General features: G+C 41.9%; 1 protein-coding gene across 19 annotated transcripts in view; it reads right to left on the bottom strand.

Moving 5' to 3' along the window:
• The window catches only part of ABI1 (abl interactor 1), an 80251-nt gene extending 76073 nt beyond the window's left edge, over positions 1–4178 (bottom strand). For 14 of the 19 annotated variants that reach the window (XM_040548765.1, XM_040548768.1, XM_040548772.1 and 11 more), the window contains exon 1: positions 3518–4175. In XM_040548765.1, the coding sequence (XP_040404699.1) occupies positions 3518–3901 (384 nt within the window). In that variant the 5' untranslated portion in view covers positions 3902–4175. Of the gene's footprint in view, positions 1–3517 lie in introns of all 19 variants that reach the window. The other 5 variants (XM_040548774.1, XM_040548780.1, XM_040548778.1 and 2 more) reach the window with 2 other exon arrangements.
• Positions 4179–20447: the final 16269 nt, after the last annotated feature.

The raw sequence follows: 20447 nt of genomic DNA, 5'->3' as shown, positions 1-20447 counted from the left end.
AAGAGAATTTGGAGAAGGCTTTAAGCACCGCAACTTACATGTGTATGGCATCTTTTTTTTTTTTTTAAAAAAAGTTTCTTTTATTTTCATTTTAAGATAGTTCTACCACTCTCCCCCCCATCTCGCTGATCCCACTCTACATTATAACAAAAGTCTCCATCACCAAGATGGCAGTTGGACCACTATTCTAAAGAGTGCCAAATATAAAACATTTAGAAAATGTCTAGAAAAATGTAACTTCCCTACCTTTAACAAAACTTACTTAAGGAGATGAAAATGTACTTTCGGTAAGTATTCAAGGTTTAAAACCTGCTCTTAAAACTACAGAGAGTTTAAGTCTGATCTAAAAGAAAATAATCTACCTACTTGTCACTGAAGCTTCTGACCAGAAACATAACAGATGTAAAGTATCTGGCTACAAATTAAATACAGTAATGTACCTATAATTTCTTTTTGCCTTGTAGTCAAAGCCAAAATCCCCACTAATAATATCACAACTTCCTTCGATTACTACTTCTACATTTGGTTTCTTTTCCCTTTTTCCGTCTCCCTCTCTTTCCCCATGCCCCTCAAGACTGCCATCATACCGTGGCACTGCAGATCTTTCTTAAGAACTTATTTGCTTCTCCTGAATTTTTTCCCTATCAGATAAAACCAGATTCTAGATAACCAGAATATATACGGTCTGGAGGGCAAACTGTGTTACTGCCTGGCATTCTAATTTATTCATGATTTGCCCTAGCAAGAAACCGCTTCCCACTTTTCCAAGAACAGTGATTTTCACCTTGAGAGCCCCAAATGCTATCATCTTTCCTAAATGCTTTAGTAAAAGGATGCTTACTGTCAGAGCTACAGGCACCATTAGGGAGGCAAGTTCCACTGAGGCGGATATTTTCCTCCCCCGTCCCTCCCTTTTTTTTTTTTTTTGAGGGATCCCTAAAGACACTGAAGACAAATTTTCTTCAAGAAAACAGCAAAACTCTGAATTTTACCAGAGCTATTCCTAGATTAAGTGATGGAGATAAAGATGATTCATATGTATTCTAATATTATAAAATCCTAGAGTTTGAATACAGCAATATCTTGTGGGTGGGGGGGATAACATGACTTACCTGTTAAAGTGAACAGAGAATAAAGAGCATGAAGGGGAGAATAACAAGAGTTTTGAATAGAGAGTCAAATGCTGTTAGTTGTTAATACCAGCACTTGGAATAGCCAAACTTGTTCTATCTCCATGCCACAAAGCAGCACAGGTGGCAGTGCACAGTAACAGCCTTCCTACTGAGGGGCACATAGCCTTTCAGAGAAAACAACCCAAATTCAAAGCTATCCAAGCTCCAAGAGGCCAGACTGAGTCAGTTTCACATTACGGGTTCAGATATGAGGTGTAGCCTCTTCATATCTACTTTAACATTAACTTAATGCTCAGATTCTCTGTTCCGGCCTCTTAAAATATTATTACTAAAGTAAAATGCTCCCTGACACATTGACTGTTAGTTACCAGCTCGATCATATAAAACACAAACACTTTGTATTTTGTGTTAAGCCTCTTCCTCTGCTTCCCTCACACCCCTCCCATCACACGGGCACGCACCCACTCTCCCAGCTCTCATAACCCAGCACCCACTGCCTGATCCTTCAGCGGCTCCACAATGGGCACCAGGGCCATGACCTACTGGGCAGTCCAAGTGGAGAGCAGGTGGCTTGGTACAAAGCGCTGATTAGAAGAATAACACCCGCCTTTATCATTCAAAAAAAAAGTTTTAGTGGTACGTGATTTTTACTGGGTTGAGTAAATGCACAAGGGATACATTTTTCAAAGGTACTGCTTAAGCCCTTATTAGGAACTTTAGCTTCCTTCCAAAAGGGGTAAACACAGCTGTACATGGATAGCAAAACTGCAGCGATCCTACATCCAGCTGACCTTGATACCCGAGGTGAAAATGAACTAACAAATTAAAAAAAAAACCACACCACTCCACCCCAAATGACTGGATGGGAACTAGCTTAAATTTTGTTTTACTTTTTGCTTGATTAAAAAAAAGGCAAGTTTTAGGACCCTGCAGAAAGTGATGTAACCGAAGATTCTGTAACTTTCTGACATAGGGAAAAAGTCAGGAGCAGGAGACAGGTCAAAACTTGTGCCGCAATTACCATGCTCATGTATTTGTCATATTTCCCATGAGTAAAACCAAATGAACCTCGCCTCTTAGAAGCATTTATATCAGCAGCTTTCTTTGGGTGGAGCAAACAACTCGGAAGAGTAAATACACATTAACTCATATTACCTCACATACCAAAATTAAAGAAAAGAAGTCTTAAAAATATGGCTTCTTCGTGCAGTTTTAACCCAAGTACCAAAATTAGCTCTTAAAAACAAAAAAAAGGACTTCACAACACATTATTAAAGCTTTATTTTCAAATTTGCTGCTCCATGATTACAAGTAGTAAGACAGCTCACCAGCAACAAGAGGCCAAAGATTTTAATAACCTGTATTAAGCAGTCATCGCAGGTAGCCTCCTAGTATTACGTTTAACAAGTTCACTGTACAAGCTGTCTAGTAAAGAGTTTGTTTGCTTTTCCCCTCCTGTTTTCTGTTCCTCAAAAAGGTTTAATTTCAGCATCTCTCACTGGCTCTGTATCCACACCAGCATGGCTACATCTACAGACCTACAATGAGAGATGCGCGCTGCAAACCCTGGAAAAAGCCTTAACAGTAAAAGGCGCACGAAGTAGCTTCACAAAAAACAGACTTAAAGGGAGGCCAAGAAGCAATCCAGGGGGAAAAATGAGAAACCCACGCCGAGCGGTGTGGGCACGCTGCGGCCAACGGAGCCTCCTCCAGCATGCGACCCGCAGCTCTCGCTGCAGGATGTGGGAATCGCCGAGCCCCCGAGAGGCACCGATTGCCATTTTGAAACACCGCCTCCCGCCCGTGCTCGGGCAGCTCCCTGCTCCCGCAAACCGCCGGCTTTTTAGGGCTGCGGCACGCCGGGAGGGCTCCCGGGGGGCGGAGAACGGCTCGGTGCCCCCCGGCAGCCCCCTCAGAGGGCCGCGGATGGCGGCGGGCAGGCGGCGGCCGCACGTGAGGCGCGGAGCCGCCCGCCTCAAGCGACCGCCGCCAACCGCCGAGGGACAACCGGAGGCACCGGGAACCAGCCGGCGACACCGGGAGGGGCTCACCCGCCCGCCCTCCGTGCCCAGACCGGGGAGGTCTCCGGGATATGACTCATAACGAATAAATACAGAGGGGGGGGGGGGAAGAGAGGAAAGAAAAAAAAAAAAAAAGACACACCCTCCAAGCCCGACTGACATAATACCCCCCCTCCCTTCCCCTCCGGAGCGGGGAGGGGGAGGGAAAGCCGGTGGTTCGGTTGGGAAAGTTGAAAGAAAAGGCAAATCCGAGGGAAGGGGAGCGGGCGGGCGCCGCGGTGCCCCCAAGGCAGCTCCGGCCCCGCAGAGCCGAGCCTCCCCGCCCCGGTGCCGCCGGGCGGGTGCTGCCCCGCCACCCCTCACCTGGATGTAGTTGTTTTCGCAGTAGTCGGCGACCCGAGTGAGGTTCTGGTAGCTCTCGAGCAGAGCCCGCTTGCCAGAAGGGATTTCCTCCTCTAGTAACATCTGCAACTCTGCCATTTTCCACCCCTCCGCATCGCTTCCTCTTGCATTAAAGAGACAGCAGCAGCGCCGGGCTCGCAACCCGCCTGGTATTGTGGGATTCCTCCTCGCCTCGCTTTCGTGAGCTCTCGCTTTCCCCACCCATCCTTCCCCCTTCCGAGGGAGGAAAAAAAAAAAAAAGAAAAAAAAAAGAAAAAAAAAAAAAAAACGATTTGCAAAGCAAGCCGGGAGCTGTAGGCGCAGCTGCTCCTCGGCGGGCGCCTGCGCGGGGCGGGAGCGGCTCATGGCGGCCAGGCGCTGCCCTGGCGGGGCTGTGGGGCCGACATGGCGGGTGCGGCGCTGCCCAGCCCTGCGGTGGCCGGCGGGAGGAGCGGGCGAGGGCGAGGGGAGTCCCTTGTGTCTCTCCCCCGTCCGCAAATAAAAGTCCCGCTTCCACCCGTGTTGCCCTCAGGCAGCGTGGTCTCCTCAGGAAAAGGCAAAAGGCTTCCTCAGGGAAGCGCTGCCCCGGTTATCCGGCAAGCGTCCGCCTCCTGTCAGGCTAGGACGAGAAATTTGGGAAATGACAGCAAATGGTGGCAGGAAATTGCTAAAACAATAGGAGTAGCACAGCTAAGCGGCATTTAGGCCAGTGGGAAGTCCCTGGCTATCCAGAGGGAGAGGGGAATTGAATTAGCTGTGTAGAGCTTTGCAAAGGTCCGCCCATAAGTAATAATTGACAATTCGCATTTGTCTATTTATTAATACCAGAAGAAGAACTTCAGTGTTTTTCTGAGGTAAATACATTATTCCTGCCACTCTCTTACCTCAGCTGTTATTCATCATTACTCATCAGCTAGTAAGGGGCTGATAACTCATCAGCTAGATAAGGGGCTAGTGATTTTTTGGGACAATTTTTCTTTTTTTTTTTTTTTTTGAAATAAAATCCTGTTTCTGTGGTCATAGCAGAAGAAAAGCCAATAACAGCAGGTGGTTTCTATGCTGAGATGGCCAAGCCTGCCTTTCCAGTGAGTAACAGTCTGAGACGAAGCTGTTTCCAAGGCCCGTTACTCATGCCTTGGCTTTGCCTGCTTTTTGTACACACTTTCAAGTGCAACTGGTATCGGTCCTTGCATTTTATTAGTTGTCCCAGAGAAACCCACAGCAGTGAAATATCAACATATTTTGGAAAAGTACTCTCTAACACATTATAGTAAGAGCAGACAGCCTCATCTCTCCACATGATTAATTGTATGGTATATTGTATGTCCACTGTCCACCAGAGTCCATTTTCTGTTTGCAGCACTGAAAACTGCTGTGGTCTGGACCCTTTGGTATAGCAGCTGGTGTGTCTATGTCAAGGTGGAGAGAGGAAAAACAGATCATCCCCCTCTGAGTGCAGCAAAGTCCAGCATCTCAGTCTTGAATCATGGAAGTGAGGATGAAGGGAGGGAGCCTGGGACGGACTGCTGGGTCCAGCAAGGTATTTCCAGCTCCCTCTGGCTGGCAACAGCTAGACAGATGCTGGAATGGGTATTTGAGTGCTGTCTGGGACAGCAGAGGAAGGAGCTGGTACCATCACAGCACTTGCTGTGGGACAGGGATGCATCTATACTGCTATCTTCAGATGGCTAATTCACTTGGCAGCTTAGCAAAATTGTTTCCAAAGTGATTTAAATAACTCTCTTTAGGACAGCATGTAATTTCCAATAAAACACTTTATTTTGGATTCCAAGTGCCTTTTAAATGTGAAATAATTAAATGTGATCTGCATCAACATTGAGATATAGACAAGCCTTTAATAGGTCCCAGGGCAAGTGTGATTACAAACCATCCTGGGCATTGACTTCTTCTTGTTTTCAGCTATTATAATACAAAGACAAATTTGATTTCTCTATTCAGTCAGGCTGCAAATTGCTGAACGCCCAGTAGCTTGGATGAGTCTGTAATTGCCTACAGATCACAGAGTGACTTCATTGAAGCTGTTAGCATCCTCAAACGTAGTGCAACTGTTGTCGGCTGTTCTTAAAATGTTATTGCTGCCCCTGTACCAAGAGACTGCAGGTGCATGGGACCTTGCACATCAACTTTTTTCAGTATGAGAAAATTCAGTCGTGTGTGCTTTGTTTAAGTAAATCGTGCTTCACATCAGCAGGCAGCTAAGTCCTACAAGCAGATGGCAGAGCAGCAGCTGAGCAGGGCAGTGCTGGCTCCCAGGCAATGCACCCACCTCAAGCAGTAGAGCAGAGGCTCCAGGAGGGCTCACAGCCCCTTGCCCTCCAACGGATCTCCACCCAAAAGGCCTTGCACAAAACCAAATACATGATCTGCCTCCAAATGTGCTCGCAACTCAAGAGGACCTTTGAAGACCCCATCAAAGAGCGCCACCTTGTGACATCTCTGGCTGCACATTAACCTTCCTGGCACAACTGGGGTGTATCCCGATGGTGGCAGGTAGGTAAGACCTGTTGTAGATGGGGGTACACCCAAACTGGCTCCAAGGTGAGCCGGGTCATCTCTAGCAGGACTTTTTAACTTAGTGCCATACAACCCCGGCAGTAGTGCTGCAAGGGCCAGGCAATAGAAGATACACTGGGGTTCATGGTGCAGTCACGCTCAACTGTTTAGACAGAAAGCAGCCTTATTAGCTGCTGTCCCGTGTTAGTCCTCCTTGGTTTCAGAATGGCTCTGCAGGGTCACTCGAGCATCTTTGCAATAAGTTCTTCATGTCTGAGGTTCTTAGAGGGTTTATTGACTCTGATGCAATAGACCCAATTGTCTCCATCAGCATGCATGGTGCACATGCCAAGCGATTCCAAAGCACCTAAAAGCATGGGGATATTTGAGGAGCTATGCCACTAGCCAGATCTCACAGAACCAGCACTGATCCAGAGCCAATAAACCCTTGGACATGTGTTGTGGTTTAGCCCGGCTGGCAGTCAAACACCACACAGCCGTTCGCTCACCCTCCCCCCTCCCTCTCCGGGATGGGGGAGAGAAACGGGAAAGTGAAGTCTGTGAGTTGAGATAAAGGCAGTTTATTAAGACAGGGAAAAGAATAACAATAATAATAATAATAATAATAGTATTAATAGTAATAATGTGTACGAAATAAGTGATGCACAATGCAATTGCTCACCACCCGTTGACCGATGCCCAGCCTATCCCCGAGCAGCCGCCCCCCCCCCCTCCACCCCGGCTAGCCACCCCTATATATTGTTCAGCATGACGTCAGATGGTATGGAATACCCCTTTGGCCAGTTTGGGTCAGCTGTCCTGGGTCTGTCCCCTCCCAGCTCCTGCTGCATCCCTAGCCTGCTCGATAGCAGGACAGAGAGAGGCTGAAAAGTCCTTGGCTTGGTGTAAGCACTGCTCTACAACAATTAAAACATCAGCATGTTATCAGTGCTCTTCTCATTCTAATCCAAAACATAGCACCCTGCCAGCTACTAGGAGGAAAATTAACTCTGTCCTAACTGAAACCAGGACAACATGAGCTGACCTTGTCTGAAGACACTGGTGTGTGTCTAAACTACATTCAGTGGATTGTGCTCTAGAAATTGTTACTTACGCAAGTTACATGCAAGTGTGCAAGAGAGCTGGGAACTAAACTTTTCCTTGCTGGGGAGGCTGGACTGAGAGAGAAAAGAATGTAATGATGCTCCTCAAGCTCCACCCAAATGACCACCTAGATGAGATCTCATTCAAAGTCAAATGAGCTTATATACTTCTCAACTCTTTGTCTGAGATTTGCTCCCCCTCAGTGGGCCAGACTGATCTCAAGGGGCACTGCTGTCCTTATGGGACATAGTCCATTTTTGACTGGAAGAGAAAAAATGTGACTTTTAAACGCATCCATTTAGAATAGCATCAGAGTAGTAGTATAAAGCAACTTATCCTGCACTGTAATTTGTGTAGCTCTGTAGCTGTCTATTCCCTTTTCTACAGCACAAATTGACGTGTCTTTGTTTTTCCCTTGAGAGCAGTACTTCCTTCAGTTGTGTTGATTGGAAAATAACCATTTATTTCTTGTTGGGCTGTTTCTCAGCTGAATCAATTCCTGATTCAGCTGTTTAGCTGCACAAGCACTTTTGACAGTGCAATGGAAAGGGAGGTGAGGGATTTGAGGGGGCAGCTGGAAGCACAGAGGCCACGGGGCCTATTCAGATCAACCACATCAGCTCTGCTGCCAAATGCCAAGCCTCATGTTCCTGCAAGAATAAAAAAATGTTGATTACAGTGATACAGGTACACAAGTGTAGCTGTACTGGGACAATCCTGTGTGAATACTTAATGATTTTTTTTTTCTGGGACCAGAAGTCACCTTTTTAATATTTCCTACAGCAAATTAGAAGTAACCACCCAAGAAGGTAGGTAGCTGTATTAGTTTGCTTTCCAGTGCTTTGGATCTAGCCCAGAGAGCCTTAAGAACCTGAATAATTAACCACCTTGATATTTCAGTAATCATCGAGGGGTGTCTGACTATTTCAGAGACATAGGGCTGCTCCCACTTCTCAGAGACAATTTACCAGGCTCTCTGCACTCCCGTGAGCATTTCCACATGTGCTTTTCTTCAGTTAGTATTTCTAAGGTTTTCGTCACAGCCGAAACAAGCAGCGATGCTCCCTCATGCCTGGCCAGGGCAGTGGGGTGTTTGGGGTTGGGCTGTGTCCCCGATCCTGGTCCAGGGCCCCCTGGCACCCCCCTGCCAGTTGCTAGGCAGCCGGCGAGCTCTGCGCGGCAGAGGCAGCACACACCAGCCAGACATTGCTAGGCAGCCCGAGAGCACAAAAATAATAAGATTCACAAGTGCTGCTTCCAGAACGCGCAAGATAAGGGCGGCACGAAAATAAATAGTTCTACTGTATTTTGGAGTGACCTATCATATATTTTCACTTGCAGGATTTCTCCTTCTGTCTCAACCTCATTTTTCATAAAGCTCTTTCCTCTTCATCCCTCCTGTGTGCTTATCATTGCTCCTCAGCAGTGCTCTGATGTCAACAGGCCTTCCTCTGCTCTCACCCCCACGACCCTTTTCTCAATCTGTCATCTCAGCTGTTTCCCTCCTGTGCTCTGCTGGATCCCCTGTTCCTTTGGCCTCTTTCATTTTGGTTTTCATTCTTTCATTTTTCCCAGCTCAGCCTGCAGGCACCTGCCTTTCCATTTTCACTGCACCAAAGAATTCCTCCCATATCTTGTGTCCAGCTCCTGATCTAAGCCCCCACTGCTGCCGTCCCTCCCAGCTGTTCATCACAAGGTAGACTTTTTTTCTTAATCCCCCAAAATGCTGCATGCCATGGAGGGGACGGCATGCACTGCCCTAAGAGCGTAGGAAAAGTAGATGATCCAGACTGTTGTGATGCAGTCATAGGTATGCAGAGCCTCAAGAAAGTTCATTTCTTTCTTCCTTTCTTCCTAGACCAAAACCAGGTCACATAGGTATTGTGTGACAAATGACAAGATGATCTGCTTCTTACACCAGTAACAAATATGGCTAAACTGTTGAGAAAGAGTGGCTGGAAAGCTGTGCAGAGGAAAAGGATCTGGGGGTGTTGGTTGATGCTCACCTGAACATGACCCAGCAGTGTGCTCAGGTGGCCAAGAAGGCCAACAGCATCCTGGCTTGTGTTAGGAATAGTGCAGCCAGCAGGACCGGGGAGGTGGTCGTCCCCCTGTACTCTGCTCTGGTGAGGCCGCACCTTGAGTGCTGTGTTCAGCTTTGGGCCCCTCACTACAAGAAGGACATCGAGGCCCTGGAGCGTGTCCGGAGAAGGGGTACGAAGCTGCTGAAGGGCCTGGGACACAAGTCCTGTGAGGAGCGGCTGAGGGCACTGGGCGAGTTTGGTCTGGAGGAGAGGAGGCTCAGGAGAGACCTTATTGCTCTCTACAAGTACCTGAAAGGAAGGTGTGGGGAGCTGGGGGTCGGCCTCTTCTCACAGGTAACTGGTGATAGGACTAGAGGGAACGGCCTCAACTTGCACCAGGGGAGGTTTAGGTTGGAAAGGAGGAGACATTTCTTCTCAGAAAGAGCAGTCAGGCACTGGAACAAGTTGCCCAGGGAGATGGTGGAGTCACCGTCCCTGGGGGTGTTCAAGGAAAGGTTGGACGTGGTGCTTAGGGACATGGTTTAGTGGGTGACATTGGTGGTAGGTTGATGGTTGGACCAGATGATCTTGGAGGTCTTTTCCAACCTTAATGATTCTATAAAGCAACCACATAAAGTAGGAGGTGGATTTCTGGCTGTGATCCTTTTTACTAGCAAATGTTTTTTGTCCTTCTTTTATATAATGGCTTTGGGGGTGGTTAGTCTCAATATGAAAAGAATCAATCCCATTGAAGAGAGAGGCTCTGAGAGATAGTCATCTTTCTGAGTGGACCCATGCAGGTTTGGCTCAATCATTACTGAGCAGGTTGGAATTTCCTAATGAAATACCTGTTGGAGGATGACAGTCCTTTAAAATGGAAGCTTTTCTTTGATATGTATATATCAAATAAAACTTTCCCTGGTTTCTCACCCTGCATAGAGCTTCTGAAACCAGAAAGACAGAGACCTTGCCCAGAAAAATTAATATCCTGATAATTAGCAGTGATATATAAGGGAATGTAGCAGATCCAGAGGCAAGTCTGCCATGTCCCTGACTTGAAAGCAGGCACTGGAAGGTTGATGCCTCATGTCAGCGATGTCCTACTCACTTGGCTCTTTGGAGTGAGCATTCCTAGCAGGGAAAACAAAACAAAACAAAACAACAACAACAAAAACAAACACCACAGCTCAAGGTCTTGAGAAACATTTTGAAGTCTCAAAACATCATTAGCTCGATTTCTGTTCTGTTTTGCACCACTTCATAACATCTATGAGACTAACACAAATGAAAATGTTCCAGAGTGCAATGCCTAAGCCTGTAGAGCCACCCTAGGCTTAGTGGGGCTTATTGGATCAGGTATTATTTCCAGGGTCATCAGGAGTGTAACTGCTTCCTCGAGACCTAGAGCCTAAGATGGCTTTGCAAATTCATGCAACGCTGCTAACCATGTCTTGGGACCACTGGCTAGAGGTGAGCACAGAGTTAATAAGCTCTTCTGGATTATATTTACTATACACAGAACTGAAGTGTTTCTGTTTGCTGTACCCCGGAGCATCCCTAATACCTGTGGCACCCAGGTTTTTCTAGTGTCATCATTTCCCAGTCTCCCATGATCCTAGGTAATGGGGAGTTGACTGTCATAATACCATCATCTAGTTTTCATATACACCTCAAAGCTGATTAGTACACTGTTATGGGTACACCTAACTGCAACCTCTAGCCTAATTTATTTTCTGTCTTCATTACTAATTTTCTGTGTGTTAATTGGATGGGTAAAACCCAGAAAGCAGTAAACATGTATGTTTCAGTTCTCAGTGTCTCCGAGCTAACGTTTCATTTATCTCTGTGGATTTTTTATTTTTTTAATCAATTTAAAATATTTATGTCCATTTTTATGCTAAAGGAAAAGAAATCAAAGGCTCTTCAAAAGGTTCTTAGCATAATGCAGAGCCTTAAAAGAATATATTAGTGCAAAGACAGTTTAATTGCACAATTGCAATTTTTCATTGTGTTTGAGGAAATGTGAGCATGGACAGGAATTGCTTTTATATACTTTCTATTTGAAAGATTGGTGTTTTTCTAAGACCCACAGTTTTTTGATGGAGATTAAAAGTATTCATGTTCTGTACTGATTAATTGGTGTGCCTCTTTTGCATTTAAATATATACTTCATTGAATTGCAGCTTTCCATCATAAAGCAGAAAAGAAGAAATAATTAAATGATAACATCATGCTACTACAGAAAGAGTGCTATTTTCCCAACAAAAATAAACATTTGACAGCAATTCTGCAGTGATAGTATTTTTCGACACAATAGTAGGATGGCAAAATAAGTCACAGCATAATAAGGGTTTTTTTCAGTAAGTAAAAACACATTAGAGTTATTGGGTCTGTTCCAGCTCCCAGTGAAACTGTAAAGCTTCAACTGGAAGCAATATTGAGTCTACGGCATTCAGCGGCATTTGAAAAAGAATACTATCTTCAATAGCCATTGAAGCCAAAAGTAATGGGATTGGATGCAGAGCAACCCTCAGATGCAGTTGTCTACCAGAAAATCATTTCCACACTAAGATAACATTGACATCCTCCTTGGTATTGTCCCAGTCAGAGTCCAAACACAGACTGTGCAGATAATGAGGGTAAAAAGTCATTACACATAGACCGAGGCTATTCTCTGTTGGGAACATTTAAAAATAAATCAGGCCATTTAGCGCAATCCAACAGAATTTAAAGGCTAAGCATTGGCTATTCAGAATAAATAGTGGGTTTTTTTTCAGTCTTGTTATTTTTCATTTTTTAACAGGAACAATCTCTTGTACCTATGAGATTGATTACATGTCTCAAACTTAGTTTGGATATTAATCAATCTCAGCAACCTCTTATTGTTTCCTGGAGCATAATGCAGTAAAAATTGTCCTTTAATTACCACTAATGAAAGTTACCTCCAGTGGAAGCAAATATATGCCACTGGAAAATGACGTGGTTCAGAGGGCAGCAAATGCAAATATGAGCTATCTTTATGATGCATAGGCACAATTAGAAGTGAATATGCAAATTTCCAGTGGCGGCTTCCTGCAATGCTCAACAATTTGATGTCAACATTAGCTGTGAATGTTTCAATTTATTTGATTATAACCATAATAATCCCGCAGTATTTTTGTGGACAGTGTGCTTCCTGAAGGGCTGGGGACTTTTAAACACTGTCATGTAATAAATATGGACTTATTCAGAATTAAAAAATGCTAATATTATTTAAAAAAATTTGAAATGCAGAGTGGATTAATTATGCTTGCCATCTTTTCTCTTTAAATAATGGAATTGTCTGATGACCCTTCACTCCCTATCTGACATTTTTGTGATTCTCAAAAGTTCTTTGTTGTGTAAGGTGGTTCCTATTCAGGTTTTTACATTGATGGAATACATTTGATAACTGGGCATCTTTGTTCATAAACAAGGAAAAAAATGGCTAGATTTATATAATACTATTCTGACCGCAAAAGGGATCAAGGTGCTGTTTTATATGGGAGATATAGCATACTGTAATGTGTGTGAAATTTGTTAAGTTTCCCCTGGTAATGCTTTTCTTTCAGTTGCTTCTACCTTTGTCAGTCATACTTTAACCCTAATAGCACAAATTTCTATTTCAGACAATTGGAATTTGTAAGAAGGAAACAAGGAGAAGTGAATTCTATTCAATCCATTACAAATATTTCAGCCAAGAGGTTAAAGCCCCAGCAGCTCTAGATTTTGAATGAGGACTTTGAAATTTGGCAGAAGGTAATTTCAGGGACATGCTTCATGCTCCTCCTGATAAAATCTGACATTTGGTTAATTCATAAGTTTCTAAAAGCATTATGTTTGCATGCTCTCAGTAGAGTTTTTTAGAGTTAGGATACATCTAAGGAGGAATTGTGTGCCACTGGTGATATTTCACCGTGCACTGCAGGGGTCAAGGGATTTTCTCTGTCTTTATTCTTGCTGAACACACAGTATCACTGTGAAAGGATAATGATGTAGAAGGATTATATCCCCTGTCACTGAGAATACATATACTGTACTATATATTAATATAGAATTAATATAGTATTAATATAATACACTATATATTCATACATATGTATATAGGTTATATATATTACCAGTTATTCCTGCTATGTAGTCGTAATTTGCTGCAGATCTAAAGAGCCAAATCCTGATTTTGGTCATGACATTGACCACACACTGAACCCTTAACAGGTTGAAACAACATATCAACCAGTTAATTATCTAGCAGGCACACCCTATGTGTGACCATCATCTTATGGTGTCATTGTTGATGAGACTTCATAACCTCCTAAGTTGATGTTTGGCTGGGTATCATACATGCATAGATACAATAAAGGAGGGGAGTCCTTTTTATCATAGAGATTTATTTAAACATACTCACTTTTGAAAGCTCTTTCAGTTTCCAGAGAAAGAAAAAATGTTTTGTCAAAAAGAATTGGGATGACTACCTTTGCCTAAATGCCTAATATACATAATTTTTGATTACTTTTATTGTGTGGCCTGAAAGGTTCCTTATCCCATTTCATATAAAAGAATTCAGTATTCAAATGCTTTCTTGATCTGCATTAGGAAGAGAGCAGCAAATTTGACATATGGTACCTCATTCAGAAACATTATTTCTTCATAACTGAAAAAGCTTCATTTCAGTTAACTCTTTTAGTATTATTTACAGTAGCCTCATGCTATATATTAGAACAATAAAGTTGCTATAATGTGATTTTCCATTACAGTTCCGTGATGGATATAAATTACACCAACCTGTATCAGCAGCCTACAGCTTCAGTTCAGCTGCAAACCAGCTGGTGTTGGCTGAAGTAGCAGTGAGTCGGTCACAAGCCCTGCTACCTTCTACTATGGGCACCGCCAGCCATGACACACTGGTGTTAGGCTGGTAGCTTCTAACTCCTGCCTCGGCACATGGCAGACACTTGCATTTTCTGGCTCAGAGTATCACTTATTTTACCCCTTATGCAGTATTAGTAAGAGTTAGGAAATAACTGTGAGAATATTGTACGTAACAGTAGAATATGTTAATAGGAATGTCTAGTAAATCATCCACTCCCTCTCTTAAATACGGCAAAATGTCCCCTATACTCCTGTACTTCGTAGTCCAGCTTTTTATGTTTCTAATTTTAAATGTCCCTACTGAAAACGGCCCGGAGCTTCCAATACGTCAGCTGTCAGACATTTCTGCAGCCCACTATGTTACTGCACAACTTTTGCAATACTAAGGGTGACATTGCCATATGACTTTTCACAGATTTGCATATAAACGTACTGTTCAAAGGTTTGGTGAAGCCACAGGGGAATATATTTATTTATAAGTGCCCAAGAACAATGGTCACAGTAACGATCTACCAATTCGTGTTTAATCCATCGCTGGGGCTTATTCACAAAAAAAGATTGTATGAATTACCCTGTACAATATATAACCATTCTGGTGTGAAAGTTTTTAACCAAATAAAAGGTGGCATTTTGTTTCCAAGTAGTTCACAAGCTACAATAGATAAAATAAGCAAAAAAGCTTATTCATCACGAAGTAAGGGTTTCCCTGTGCAGGGTAATACCAAAATAATTATATCAATTGCAAATTCATTCCTTAATATATGTCAAAAATCTCATGACAGTAGGTTAGTTTGGTTCGCCCTCCATAAAGCAGACCTCTCTTATCATTTATATTCTGAATTTATTGTGGGAAAACTTCAGACTAATGAAAGAACATGTTTTACCTTCAGTTGGCATGTACATACATTAAGCAATGCACTAGTTGTTTTATGCAGTGATGGCTAAAACTGGTGGAATTTAAGACTTCTCAGCTATTTATTGCTGATTGTATTTTATATAACTCATATTTCTTAACTTCTGTTGGTTAATAAGAAGAGATTTAGCCACAGGAAGGCTTATTTTGATATAAATCAGTAATCTGAAAGCTAAATTCAGGACACAAAGGCAATATATGTTTCTAGTTCTAGCTGCAGTGTTGGTCTGAGTGGTGTTTCTTCCTTCTCGGTATTCATGTCATTTAGAAATCTGTTTTGATATTTAATTATATTAGTCCATAATTAATCCAGGATAATCTAGCACATCTTCTGCTACCAATTAAAATTGTTTGGTTTAGCTCAACCATTTCTTAACAGCACACCTGTAGAAAGGAAAGGACAGGAATTTGTTTTCTGTAAAATATACTGCCTCATCTATTATTCAGGGAGGGCCACGTTACATGAATGAAATGATGTCACAGCGGGATGAAAGAATTGATCCTATCTACCTACCCAGCCCAGATGTTTAGGACACACCTGACTTCTGTGTGGGTGTGGATGAATAAGCATATTTACCTCACAGGTGCAAAAGGAGCAATAAAACAATAACTGTGCTCCAGCAGGACAGGAATACTTGTTACCGTATCACTGAAGTGCTTCAGCTCAGCTGCAGGAGCCTGGCTCTTCATTACAGGATGGTGCAACAAGCCCTGGTGACAACCAACTGCATCAGGTGAGCGTGGACATTTCCTAAAACAGCTGGATCTGTGCAAGAGGCTTCTGCTGGCATGTTTTTCTAGCCCAGGTTTGGCCCTCCTGACACAGCTCCACCAAGACAAATCTGTAGCGAGGATTTGCTCAGGACATGCCAACTGTTTAACAAATCCTGCTTAGTCGGGCTGAAAGGGGTAGAGGAGCGTTTCTGAGAGCAGCTCCAGAGGCAGGTCAGAGGGGCAGCAGCGGGTGGCTGTGGGTATGCAGGGGATGGTGACTTCTGCAGCCAGCTCAGAAGCCACTGGCAGGGGATGTGTGAATGCAGCCTACGTTCACGGAAAGAGGCTTAAAAGTGTATTTACTCAATTAAAATGTAATTTAACTCTGACAATTAAAAGGGTGTAAAACTTGAAAATTAATCATTTGTATCTACTTGGCTTTTTAATTTCCAGCCTCTGACTAGAAGTGGAATTCAGTTTCATGACAAAGTGAGTTGACACACTTGGTTTAATGCCATTCTGCTCTTTTGAATGGCTTCTGATCTGTGAGCTAATCTGATAAATGAAGACATGTTGTGCACACATGGTATGCATTTTAAAGAGCTTCAGTGTATGAACGTGCTACTCTGAATATGGTGGGCCCCACGAGGAAGCGAATAATTTGAGACACATGAGACAGAAGCAAAGACTGGAGAAAGTCGGGATGGTCCATTTGGAATGAAGGAACATGCACCACAGAAATCCTTTCTACAGCAGGCATGAGCCTTCATTTACTTTTAATACAACTATTTCAAATATATATATATTTTCAGGTCATTCCCAACCACTTTTCTATACACCTTTTCAATAATGTAAAATATCCAAGTCCATTGATTTAGGGTCTGATCCTGCTTCGTTTTACACCCCAATTCCCGAATTCAAGGCATGTGAGACAACTTAATATTTTCCATGTCTGAGGTAAAAAATGCCATCATTTTATTATTTTTCTGTGTATTTTTTCTGTTTTCATCAATTCTCTATACCAGTTATGCCACAGATTCTTTAATAAAATGATTCTTTAGTCATGCATGTGACAGCATCAAGCAAACGTGAAAGTCTTTCACAATGATTTTTAAAATATCTATCATCTGTGAGTCCTCCTGTGGATGCAAACCTGAGCAAAATAAGGGTAATGGCAGGTGGCAGAAGTAAAACACAAGGCCAGCATTCCTGACAACCAAGGGCTCTACCTTGTAAACATACACAGGTCTTAATTTTATCATTGCGACATCAGTGGGGTGCTCAGGTGGTGAGCTGCAGCATGTGCATGATCACAGACTTAGTCAGCTCAACAACTATTTTGTCTTCAAAAGACTCATATTTGGGCTGTGGTTACAGTGGTTTAGGCTTTGTGTTGGGAATGGTTTAATCTTTGTATTGTGAACGTCTCTCATTCCTTCATCTGTCCCCCATGCAGTTTTGGATTTTCTTATAGAGAAGAAAGGGGAAGCTGTGGTGGGGTGGGGTAGGCAGGCTTGTGCAGCCAGTGGAGCACTGCCATGTGAGCCACAGCAGAACCCAGCTAATCCAAGGAGGAACAGGCTCTTCAATCTCTTCCATTGATCTGTTTAATTAATTGCTTAAAACAACAGCTAATAACGCATTCATCGACTTCATATGTATCATAACTGCTTTATATATTATGGCTGTACAAATATATGTGTATATAGTTGGTCTTTGCATTGTTTCATCAAATATAAAACAGAACTACAGTTATGCATTTTGTCCAAAGCATTAAATATCTTTAAACCTTTTTGAAAAAGAATGTCAGTACATAGTGTAAACAGTACTTTTATTGTGATATAGAAATGTAGACTTCAGGATAGACAATCCAACTAATCAAAAGCTTTTTTTTAAAAAGACTTTTTTATACACATACATATTTAAGTATTTAAATTCTAAGACTTAGTTTTAATTTTTAATCATCATGTAAAAAATCCCTGAGCTGACATTTCATAGAGGTAGTAAAGCAGGAAAGACTTTTATGGGTAATCCAGATGAAAATTCTAGAAGAACTACCATGCACATGAATGAGAACACATACTGAAAGTTATTCTTAAAAATGATCTGGAGAAATAAGTGAAAAAACAGCAACTCCCTCTTGCAAAAGGTTATAAACAGAATTGAGCTGCTTATAATGCATGATTTGCTGAGGCAGCTGGCAGACGTTTATCCCAAGAGTTCATAAAAGTCAAAGGTAAGCTGCAAAGAAATTTGTAGCTTCCTTTTCCAAAAAAAAAAAAAAATCCTTAGACGCCCATAGCATCTCCCATCTGCAGGATTTCGAGCAGGCAGTGAAACAGTAAAATACCATGAGAGTGAACAGACCAACAAAAAGAGATCTTTAATCACAGTGTTTAAAACACAATTTTTGGCTTACATTAAAGGGATAACAAGGGAGATCTAGTTATCTGCAGTTTCTAAATTTAGATATTCTTAAATCAGCGTGTCCAGATTAGTTACATCCAAGAGTTTTAAAAGAGCCAGGAAAGAGCATTACAGACTGTTAATATTCATTCTCAGTCAGTTTTCAAACACTGGAGAAGTTCCAGAGCACTTAAAGAAAGCAAAGGTTGTGCCACTATTGAAAAAAGATAAGTAACTATTGTAGTCCTATCAACTTAGTATTGATCCCGGGTGTACAACACAGTGATGAACAGGAGATTCCATCAAGAAAGAATTAAAGAAGGATAACTTAATGATGTAAATGAATAGGAATGTATAGAGAAGTATACATATATTCAGGATAACTCGATAACCTTTTCTATGAAAATACAAGTTTAATAGATAAATCAGTCTACCTACCTACCTACCTACCTACCTACTTACCTACCTACTTACCTACCACAAACTGTGTTACAGAAATATATTCAGATTTCTGTAAAATATGTGACTTTGCATGAAATTTTGATTGAAAACTACAATAACACTAAAAAACATTTGTGGTACTGAGAAATCATTATGGTGCACATTAAATCAAAAACGTGCTGACAGACTTCAAATGTGGTCATGAAGATGAGTGTACCAATTTGACTCTGTGTTATTTAACTTATTTTGACTAACCTAGCAAGAAAACAAGAAAATCATTGCTGATAAAACTTTCAGAGAGTGCAGTGATTAGGGGAGTAAAAAAATAAGTAAAAGAACAGTGTCATGATAGAATAATCTGGTAAATGAGTTGCAAAAACAGCGTAACTGAAAATGACCACTTATGGTTTCATCACTTGGAACAAAACCTTCAAGAGTAGGTACTTCTAACTAGGGTCCCCAGCTACAAATAGGGTATGAGCATCTTGTGCCTTGAGGCTCTTGTCCATCTCTATACAGTCAAAAGAGTCAATGAGTTCTGGATGTACGAATGAGAATACTGAGTCTGGAAAAGGCGGTATCTCAGTCCTCTACTGCCTCTTTGATATTGATACAATTACTGCAGCGTTGTAGTAGTATCTGGGATTTAAGAAAGATGTTGAAATATTGGAAGGACATAAGAAGAATTAATTCACTGGAGCATAAGGATCAGTGAATTCAATTCTAAATAAAGGAATCAAGGGGTTGCCTAATTTCTATTTATAAGGATTCATAGAAGGATTGTTGGAGAATATTTCGGGAAGGTAATAGTGAGCTCTATAAGCCAGCACACAAAGATATAAAGAGATAATTAAAAAAAAAAGAATGTCAACTAGGCAAATAAATGGAAGAAATAGGATATCTTTTCATTGTTCTTTTTCTTTTGTATTGCAAATTTGTACTACTAACATTTGATTTCACGATGTTTTTAAGTGATCTATATGACACTGAAGACCTGGTCTTAAGTGATGATGCGAGTGCTCTTTAATGGCTATATCTTTGGTTAAAGATTTATAATGGCTTCTGAAATTGTCCTCTGCCCTCTATTAGATTACTCAGTGTGACAAACAGACTTTGACACAAGTTGTTGTTATCACAGGCATGTAGCTGCCCAGCTCACCACTTAGTTGGGGCTGCACGTGTATCTCTATCTGCAGCAGACTGACTTGACTTTAAATATCTCTGTTTAAGTGCATTCAAAGGCTTCTGTGGATTCAGGGATCATTTTTCAATTCATACTGCTTGGTTGTCTTTCTTTCTTGCATTATTTTCTTTTCTTTTTTTTTTTTTTTTTTTAAGAAACCAACAGTAATTTACTTTGAAAACTATCCAGCGGGCTCTTTTATCTATTTTTTTCTACTTTTTGGGGAAGAAGAACTGACAGCTGTCTTTCCTCATTAACCTTTCTGGCGCTTACAGAAGCTCTGATGCTAAGCTTCCCCTCATACCAAACATATGTATTAGTAACCAGGGCATTTCAGTGACAATGGAAATTAAAAAAAAAAAAAAAAAAAAAAAAAAAAAAAAAAAAAAAAAAAAAAAAAACGTAAGACACTTGCTTTCCTAAGTTTTCATCCATCCCATTTATTCATACAGTAATTTTCAGCTTAAGAATGAATTCCTTATTTTAAATGGCAAAAACTGGGAGGTTCTGGTCTTGAGATGCTGTAAGTTGCTGTAGTTGTCCCAGCTCCCTCACTTCACTGAAGCAGGCAGGCCTTGTCAGCCCAAAAATCTGAAGAAGCTATTCTTCAAATTTGCTGGTTCAGTCAAGAAGAAATGATTTAACAAACAGTAGAAATGGAAACAGTTCCTGACTGTCAGATTTCTTTCTCAACACAGTTTCACAAACTTTCTTGGATAATGT

The sequence above is a fragment of the Cygnus olor genome, chromosome 2 (assembly GCF_009769625.2).
Source record: "Cygnus olor isolate bCygOlo1 chromosome 2, bCygOlo1.pri.v2, whole genome shotgun sequence".
Lineage (NCBI taxonomy): Eukaryota > Metazoa > Chordata > Aves > Anseriformes > Anatidae > Cygnus > Cygnus olor.
Note: the sequence above shows the minus strand (reverse complement) of the source record. Positions and strands in the feature narration are given on the sequence as shown.